This window comes from Nematolebias whitei, chromosome 19, assembly GCF_014905685.2.
Source record: "Nematolebias whitei isolate Nwh7 chromosome 19, NemWhi1, whole genome shotgun sequence".
Taxonomy (NCBI): domain Eukaryota; kingdom Metazoa; phylum Chordata; class Actinopteri; order Cyprinodontiformes; family Rivulidae; genus Nematolebias; species Nematolebias whitei.
This window is the reverse complement of record NC_056516.1, coordinates 25,065,671-25,075,520: the sequence shown is the minus strand read 5'-3', so window position 1 is coordinate 25,075,520 and position 9,850 is coordinate 25,065,671. Positions and strand designations below refer to the sequence as shown.

Here is a 9,850-nt window from a genome sequence, read left to right as displayed (position 1 = left end):
ATAGTGAACAAATTATAACACACCATAATTCCTGAGATAAATAACTTTTGTTTATATTAACTTTTTTCTTGTATACATGTTTGCAGTGTTGGTCTTTTTTTTGTTAGAGTTATTATTTGTCATTCTATGATCCACAAATACAGTTTGATCAAAATTTAAAGCAAACAAGAGCTCAGCGTGATCACACTTATCTTTCTGTTTTTGCAACACAGTCGACACAGTTATAACCTCCAAGGAACTCTTGAGACATGACTCGCTTGATGAAACACAATGAGATGCAATAGACAGACATTTCCTTGGGATGTTGTCATTTCTTATAAAGTGCTTTGGTGACTTAGATTCATCATAAATCCAGTTTCTCCAAAGAAAATAAATGAATTCAATGTGCACATAGTTCCATAACATCTGAAATATATTGATGCTAATTAATTGCAGCCTTTTCCAACTATTATTAGCGAAAGAGATGTAAACCCCAGACAGGTTGCCAGTGTACCATAGGGTCAATACAGACAGAAAACCACACGCATGATGGGACTATCAATTAAATTTTCATAATTATAAAAATAATAAAAGGCAAAAGAGGAATAAGAAAATAAACATTTGAATCCAATATCGGAATATTTTTGTACCTTGCTTCATCAAACCTTGATAGAGAAAATAAAAATACTATAAGAACTGAATTTAAATAAAATGTATGTTTTGATGATTATGGCACTATGATTTTATTGTTTTTATAACACTTTTTATTTTAATTGCTTTTCATTGTGGTGTGTGTTGTCTGTCTAAAATAGGTCTCGCTTGAAAACGAGTCCTCATGATTCAGCGAGACTACCTGTATGAATAAAAGTTATATAAAATAAAAAATAAAAATTATTAGTAAACAAATCAGAACCACTCCAGTTATGGCTGGTGGGCTCTGAAATCGTTGGGAAACAGATGTGGCCATGGCACCAGAGCAGTCTTGAAAACAAAGTGAGTAAACTTAACAAAATAAGAACATCGGTGTTCTTTCTGAAGGCTGTATGAGAACAACTTTGACCAAAGTGCCTGGTGTTTAGGAAAATTAAGGCTCCTACATTGTAAAAACGTGTGAAAATGTGTTTTCTATTCCCTTGACTGCTTTAGAACCAATTGAAATCACCCATTAATTTAAAAAAACAAGCAAATGTGTGGAAAGTGTTTTATGCTCAAATTAGTTATATAAAAACTGATTTTTTTATTTCTTTCACAGCAGGTAAAACACTGATAAATGTTTTTCTGTGTTCAGTTTTCATTGCCCACTGTTGAATGATGAAGGCAGATGTTTTTGTTCAGGTGTGTATACCTTATTTTTTGACACATTTTTAGGACATTTCCTGTTACAACTGCCTACCTTGTCAAGACTGATAGTCCTTAGGGGGACCAAAGCCGTTTGAATATGGTGGAAAGGAACCTCATTTGTGGGTCAGGGTTTAGAGCTAAAGTATTAACAGTTTAAGTTAGTGTTAAGCATGCACTGATAATGGTTTAGGCTATAGAAACCAACAAGTCTATATATTTATTTTCCAGTTAGGGTAGAAATCCAAACGTGTGTAAATGTGTCCATTAGCGTGATATCAAACAAACCACCAGGACAGATTTCAGTGATAGTAATCACTGCGTGTAAATCTTGAATCGACTTACTAGTCAGATCGATTCAACATGGCCACTGTCGGGGAAATTTAGGTAAAGGTTATGGATGTTTATCACGAACCAATGTTAAATTATGTGGTCAGAGAGACTTGGCCGCTCAGAGGAGCCTGCAGGCGTACGGAGGAGCACCTGATAACTCCAAGGCCTTCTCCTGGTCTGTAAGCTGGAAAGCAGAGGTCGTCTTGACCTCGCCCGTTTTATAAAACACTTCCTGCCTCACTGTTTGACGCAGATTCTCACTGACGAGGCTCCAAGCGTGTAACTTTTGTACATCTGTGAAAGCTTCCTCGTGACCATCTATTATATTATATATTTATTTATCCAACAGCCACCACAGCAGACTGATCTTACAAAACATAAAAATGGCTAAAACTCATCAGATATTGAACTACAATTTGATGTAGTCATTCATTTCACAGTCCGAGCCCATTTCCAAGGTTTGACCTAAACGGCTACGACTGTCCATTTTCAACATGTGATCTTAGCACATGTTTTTTTTAAAGCCTGCAGGTGATATGCATTCATTCAAGGAATACTAGGCCTTTAATTTGATGTTAATGCCTGGTGTATGTTGGAGTTAACAGAATAATGATAAAGGCCCCAAATGAAAAAAACTACAAAACTCTGGAGGAAAATATAAACGGTTTACTATACAGTGTGGATGATCATAATGGTGAATGTTTGCTGGATGGATGCTGTTTGTACGAGTCCGTGAATATAAATTTGGATTGAGGGATTATACAAAACTTTTACTTCATTTAAATAACCAACATTAATTTTCCTTTGACAGCAGAAAATGGCTGCAAAAAAGAGCCAGAGCAGCCAAAAATCTCTCTTCAAAATTGTTCTAATTAAATTAACCAAACTAAATCCACACCGATAAGTTTACAACTCTGTTAACCTACTGCGAAAACCACCTGTAACATGGAGAATTTATCTACACAGCACCCCAAAGAACACACACACACGATAAATATTTCAGTCAGAAATGTATTAAATTATTCACTTTCATTACTTTAACGAGCACAATTTACAGTCAAAAACAGGCTATGGTCCATTAGTGCCTTAGACAAGTAATTAATACATTAGTCACTTGTAAAACACAAGGGCAGGATTCTTTGAAAACTGCTTTTTGTCATGTTAACTCATTATCAAACACGAAGCTGTACAAGATGCTGTGCTTTACACCACTTGCATCTCTGGAGGCACGGGGAAAGCGTTTTCCTCCGAGAAGCCTGTGTACAATTAGCAATGTTTTTTTTATTTTTATTTTAAATATATAGAAATGTACTTTTGTTAATTTGTTTGAGCTCTCCAGGACAAGAATCTTAAATCTCAGCTTGCTTTAAAGATAATTTAATGCAAGTGTAGACCTTTACTGAACAAGACCTGAAAGCTAAGAGCTGCTATGTTAAATATTGTTCTTATTTTCCTCCCAAATCTATAAATTTTGCACATTTTAAACCAGATTGCTCCTCTCTTTGTTAAGAGGAAAGACATGTTTCAATAAGCAGCTCCTCTGTATTAGCATGGAGTTAATCTCACAGTATTTCTGCCTTTGAAAGAAGGGAAACCACTGAGGTCACCAATGGTAATAACGGCACACCTAATCTTGTAGTTTTAAAGGGAAAAAAATAAAATATCTTAGAAAAAACACTGATAGGTGGGCCACAGAGCAACAACTGGGCAAAACACATTTAAAGATGGAGTTTTACATATGCCACAGTATTATCTGAATCCAATAAATACAAATACATTAAAGGTGGACTGCAATAAAGCAAGTTAGAACTATGCAAAGTATGGGGTCTGAAAGACAAAAAGCATAGAAAGTATTGAAGTTTTCAAACAAACAAAACCACATACAAACAAAAAAAGGACTGGAGTTTACACAACTGACAAGTAATTAATAGAGACCATTAGATTTTACTGATTAAATTACACATTTTGTAAACTGAATTTGATTAAAGAAATAAACCATCCCAAACACGTTGGGGGTCCCATCTCCAAAGAGTCATCCATTTTGTTGCATAATATCATCTGAGCTTGGCCTTTTTCAGTGAAGAGAAAAATTCAAATTTATTTTCCAGGTGAATTTTAGATGAATGAGGCGTCACACAACCAACTCCGTTTATCTTGTTAAAAGGTAGGGGGGGGGAAATGTCCAACTCTGGAAGGAAAAAAGGATGATGCATTTTCTGAGGTGGCTGGAATGTTAACCACATTTAGCCTCTTATATCCCAAACACCACGTCGACCTCTCTTCTCACACAGTGAAAGCAGAGGTTAGAAAGATCTGTGCAATACGAAACAGGACGGGGGGGCCCAAGGAGAGCTATGCGCTGTACTGGAGCAGGGAGAAGTTCTTCATGGCACTGTCCAGTGCCACTCCGGCCTCCTGCATCTCATACCTGAGTAACAGCAAACATGGCAACCATTTATCTCTGAAATTAGCTTCTTTTTTTTTCTTTTCCTTAATAGGCCCATTGAGCCCCCACTCACCAGTCAGAGGTGGAGATGGTGTAGTAGACTGGCAGCTGACTGGAGCTTGAGAGACAGCTGAACTCTTCCAGGCTGCATGTCCCCATGTTGGAGAAGAGAAGCCAGTCTCCCACACTGAGCTCTGGCAGCAGGCAGCGCTCCACCACCTGGTCCAGCTGGTCGAGTGACGGGCCCCACAGGCTGCTGGGATACACGGCCTCATCAACGAACAGCGCATGCTGCAAAAACACAAATAAACCAAAGCATTAATAGCACATCTGTAAAACTATACTCTATAAACATACAAAAAATAGAAGATTGCCATATATGAAGTCAGAGATTCTAAGATAAGATACAACACCAAAATAATTATCTTTATCAGCTTACCTCTGTGGTATATAAAAGTTTTTATTGAAATCCCAGCCTCATGTTTACTTCTGCACAAACGGTTATTTTATTGGCACCAGAGGTCAAAATAGATGACATGGCACAAACCATTAGCCAAGTTTGTAGGAGTTTTTAATTACCCTGTTAGTCAGACTCTTGATAAAGTGCCACCAAGCCATTTGAATGCTGAAGGAAACGATGTGCAGTGGTGAAAATAGAATTTCACAATAACATGAGGGGCCTCATTATTTATTTACAACCCCCAATGAGACTTTTAATGCACTGTCCTAATTTTTATCCAAAGTGAAAACAGAAAGGTATTTAGCAGAGGGATCCAAAACAATGGAGCACTACAGAGCTGAAGATACTTTACATTAATAAACGTGTTTCATTAGTCAGCTTGTGTGCAAAAAGCAATTTGTTTACTAGAGGGTAACACTTTAAGAAAACAAGGAAGTGTGTTGGTGTGTACACTCTGCTTTGAGGTAATGTTTACTCCTACAGAAGATAATTGTGTAGATCATTCAGTTATCTGCTGGATTTACACAGTGTATGACATCAACTTAATTGAGGTTGTAAACAAGATCAGGTTCTGCCTACTATACGCATTAAGGGCAAACTACGTAAAAAAATCTGAGCAAGGTTTAGGCAAAGGTTTTATAACAAAAGTGTCATGTACGTGTCAATCTATTTTAAGTTTGTAAGTACACAAAACAAAATCACATGCTAAAAATGGACTTTAGCTCAAAGGAAAATAATGCTATGTTACCACCAGTCAGAAGTTTACCCGCACCACTTTTTATATTTAGCAAGTGCGTTCAATCCCAGTGACTGGCTCTGTACATTCAAAAATACTTAAAGAAGGTTGTCTGAGGACAGAGACACACCCAGTGGTTCTACATAACTTGCCATGTGCCCCAACTGTAAAAAACTTAATGTATCCAAAATATTTTATGGAACAGTTTTGTTTGTACAAATGTTTTTTGTGATTCAAGCAACAAAACACAGTTTCATTTTAAGCAGAAATCCAAACTAAATGAAAACAGTTATGAAAGAAAAGTTTTATGAAGAGAACACGTTCATGGGTCAATCTAAAACTCTGATCGGATTTAGAGTCCGTTTCCTCAGAAGCTCATTACTACTTGACCCCCTTCCTTTATTCAACCAGTGCTGCTTTCACAGGCATCACTTCAGAATAGTGTTGATTACAGGTCTCTCTTGAAAACGAGTCCTTGTGAAACTAACATGTACAAATAAAGGTTGAATGAATCTCTTGAGTTAAAATCCACTAACCTTGTGCACTGATGGGGCAGTGATGGTGTTTCCCAGCAGCTTGTGGTTGAATGAGCCATAAACACCCTCATTCATGTAATACAAGAACTCCATGTCCTCATTCTTCTCACCTATGGTTATACATTTTGTATAGACGTTAAAAATAGACCACATTGTTCAAACTGCAAACTACCACCTCAAAAGTTGAAGTCTCTTACCTTGTGATAAGTCTTCCCAGTGGCAGGACACCAGCTTCTTGCCAATGACATTGACAGCCAGCGTAAAAGCCGAAGCCACGTAAAAGTCACCCGGCTGGGCCAGCACTTGCACACCCGACCGCTGGGGGAAGTAAGCATCCAGGAGTGGTCTGACTGCAGACTCAACCTGCACAGAGCAAATATATTCTGATTAAAGCCTCAGAAAACTCCTCGACATAACGTTTCTGACTTTCAATGTGATGCTAGAAAGAACTGATCAAACAGCAAATTATTTTTTTTTACAGCCTACAAAATTCAGTCTTCAATAATCTGCCGCTGTTTGGATTACTACAATACAGTCATGACTTATTTTAGTAACATTTAAACTTTTTGTAAAACATTATTTGTGTGCATTAGCCTTTATACTTTGAGTTAAGCCTTTACAGAACAAGTCAATCATTTTTGAGTTTTGATTGCAGCTTGGTAATTGCTTACCTGTTTGAGCTGAAACGCTGAGCCAGTAAATCCACCACCGATGTCCAGGATGTGCATGTTAAATCCCAGATCCAACTGAACAGAGATGCCAAACAGTCAGTCGTTACATCCTCAAGTTAACATTTAAATGTTAAACCTTTAACAGCACCATTATTTTTTTTAAATCAAAAAACTTAGTTTCAAGACAAAACTAACCCCCATATCAAATACACAGCGGGCATCTGACAGTGCACGAGTGTAGGCCTGTTGCAGGTCTTGGCAGGAGCTAGGGATGTGGAAGGTTGCTCCTACCACCTGGACACCCAGCTCCTTGGCTGTATCCAGCAAATGTTTGCAGCTCTTCAGAGAAAAGCCAAAGGGCACGCTGGTCTCAGCTGCGTGAGCCTCAGTGGTCAACTGCAACAGCAACCTAAAAAATAATAAAGTAAAGCACCAGCTAAGAAACGAGTAACTACAAGATTCTCGACTTAAAATGCAACTCAAAACTGATTATGGGCAAAACTGAAAATAAACTACAGAGTAATTTCTAATTTACTTTGCATCAGGATGTAAGCGAGCAATCTTGGTCAACTCTGGCTCATTTTCACACACAAGATGCTGGATGTTGTTCTTGGCAGCATGCTTGATAAAAGCCAGCTGCTTGAAAACACCTGACAGAATGATGTTGTCTGGTGGCACACCATGCTCCAGGGCCAGGGTCAACTCAGCCTGAAGAGAAGCAGAGATGCAACTTAAGAGAAATTCACAGAACTGAATCTAAAATCCCCATAATAAATAATCAAAAAGTGTAAAGCTTGAAAAATAATATCAGCTGACAAATCAATTGAGAGCTTGTGATATAAGTGTCCTAAAATCAAGAACTTTTATAAGAGGATGAAGCAAAAGCAGCATGCACTGGTTTCTGCTGAAACTGAAAGCTCACCTTGCTGGCACAAACAAAGCCCAAGCCCAAAGAGGCCAGGACCTCTATGACTGCAGGGCTGCTGTTGCACCTGACAGGGTAGTAGGGCTGCAGCTGTGGCACCACGCTCTGCCAGCACACATGCTGGTGCATCACGGCACCCAGGTCACCCACCACAAACGCACACTTTTCCACCTGCAAAACACAACAAGAGGTGAAAGGTGCAAATTATTTCTTTTAATCGTTTGAAAAATCTTACTGTAATTTAGGAGAGTTTGAAAACGGAACGCACCTGAGCCTGTTCACAAATGTGCCCATCAATGACATCTTCCAGGGTAACTCCTCCCTCCAGGAGTTCAATTATGTAGTTGGGTTTGTCAGGGAGTCCTTTCATCTTAACCGTATTCCACTAAGCCGATAATCATAAAGAACGAATAAACAAGTCAAGGGGTCACGACTGAGCCAATGGGGTCCTGCCGGTATGCAACAAACTAAAAAAAAAAAAAAGGATACACAAAAATTAATTTCACCCTGTTAAGTTACTTTAAGCACACATGCAGTTAGTTACTCACAACAAGCAAGCCTAAAAGTTCTAATGAAGACCCAGTTTAATGTGAAAGGGGATTTTTATCTTTGCGTTTAGAGGAGACAAAAGACACTAACATGGACAAGTCAGGAGATGGACCTGTCCCGCTATCAGCTAGGATCCCAAGGTGGCTCAGCGTTGAAGTCAAAGTGCTCCCGGTAAAGGGCCGCCCCTAGGCCCCCTGGGTAGCGCTCATACACCTGTGCAGAGACAGGGGAGCCCTGGGACAAAGAGAAAAACATAGATTAGATAAAAACAAAGAGTATGGAGGAAATTTTATATATATATATATATATATATATATATATATATATATATATATATAGATATTAGATGTTGTAAAACGAAGATGCATGTCATGTACAAAGTCTCCATGTTCTGAAGATTCACTAAAACGTTTTGGTTTATTTAGGTCCACTGTACTTCTGTTATATACAAATTAAAATAAATCTAAATGAAGCTGATGGAAGGTAATATCAGTGCATGTTCACAATAAATAAGCAATTAATGTCAACCAAAAATATTACTGCCGGCTTTCTGTTAGCGCTGTAACTAAATCACGCGCATGCGCTGTGAGCAAAAACAACGAGCGACAACTTGACAAATTACATATAAATGCGTCACGAAAGCAGAACAACTAAACCCCAGAAATTCATTAGTGTTACATTATTTCACACATAATTGCTAAGCTCTACTTAAGCTGTACGCCACTGGTACAAAAACATTGTGGTAAAAGAAAGCCTCCTGCTGGCAAAGAAGCCGCCAACACTGAGCCGAGTCGACTGCTTTTCCAACCGAGACTTGTGCTAGCACCATATTTTCGTAAAAACCCACAAACAAAGCTGAACAAAAATATAATTTATGAATGAATACTAGTTTGACGTTGCTTTATAGATAATCAACAGCTTCCAGTTCATATAAATGACATGTCGAAAACAGACTTCGGCTAATAGGTTTGTCATGTGGAGCAAGACGACAGAAAGAGCAGCCCGCCATGTTACGTCCGCCGCTCGATGAATCCTTGGAATCAACCGAAGTATTTCGTGGTACTTACGTGAGATAACGGCCAACAGGTTTTGGAAAATCGTCTTCTCTTTTTCGGCGGAATTTTTAAAGAGTAGTGGGCCCAACGACGAAAGAAAGAGAGAGGGCTGTTTTTGCCATATGTTTAAATGAGAACCCCGCGTCGGTTGAGTGGCGTCCTCTATATCGGCTGGTGGGTGGAGAACTACTGAGAGAGCAGGGGAAGTGCAAAAGGTAGTCAACGACACGTGGGCGGGGCCTATTATTCAGTTTCACCAATCAGCGCTTTGCATTTTTGAGATTATACCAAATATGTATTTCCGAATATCGTACAGTGTTTATTTAAGTTACATAATCAGAAAGTTTCCATAGAAGGACGCTCAGTTAGACAACCCCAAAACTGCAGCAGTTTTGTGTTTTACTAGAAGACACAGTGCACTGCATAAATTAGATTTTGATATTTGCAAAACTCACTTTACACAGTTACAAACACACAACATAAAATTATCAATGACTGACTAAGCCCCAGCTGTTTAGTTCAACAATTTCTTTTTAGGAGCAAAAAAAATAAATGGTGTGTGCACTTGCCTACATAAAGACAGTACGCATTTTTTATTTAAAATATTTTCAAACAACATTTCATAAATAGTTTGCACTTTTTCAACACTTTATCCGTTAATTATGAGTCAACTTCTGATTTAACCTGCTTATAGCCTATTTTATTTTGCATGAAACAAAAAGAGTACAGAGAGTACCATTTGTGACAAACTGTTAATGTTATGCAAATTTGCACAGACCCTTTAGTTTAAACTTGCTTAGACTGCTTTGAACACCTTCAGGA

The 9,850-nt window shown here is 38.3% G+C and overlaps 1 protein-coding gene across 1 annotated transcript; it reads right to left on the bottom strand.

Moving 5' to 3' along the window:
• Positions 1-2,647: 2,647 nt before the first annotated feature.
• On the bottom strand, positions 2,648-9,223 carry azin1b (antizyme inhibitor 1b). Its single transcript, XM_037693469.1, has 11 exons — positions 9,041-9,223; positions 8,064-8,207; positions 7,693-7,891; positions 7,422-7,595; positions 7,035-7,207; positions 6,695-6,908; positions 6,500-6,574; positions 6,026-6,191; positions 5,829-5,938; positions 4,170-4,387; positions 2,648-4,078 (listed from the first exon to the last, which is right to left on the bottom strand). Exons 3-11 carry the CDS (start codon positions 7,792-7,794, stop codon positions 4,003-4,005), a joined length of 1,308 nt encoding a protein of 435 aa, XP_037549397.1. The 5' UTR covers positions 7,795-7,891; positions 8,064-8,207; positions 9,041-9,223; the 3' UTR covers positions 2,648-4,002.
• Between the last annotated feature and the right edge of the window lie 627 nt (positions 9,224-9,850).

Coding starts and splice junctions, on each gene's coding strand:
- azin1b (XM_037693469.1), bottom strand. CDS start 7,794: ATGAAAGGACTCCCTGACAAACCCAACTACATAATTGAACTCCTGGAG. Junction 4,388..5,828: donor CTGCCCCATCAGTGCACAAG/GTTAGTGGATTT, acceptor GTGTTTTTGCAG/CATGCGCTGTTCGTTGATGA. Junction 4,079..4,169: donor ACCATCTCCACCTCTGACTG/GTGAGTGGGGGC, acceptor GCTGTTACTCAG/GTATGAGATGCAGGAGGCCG.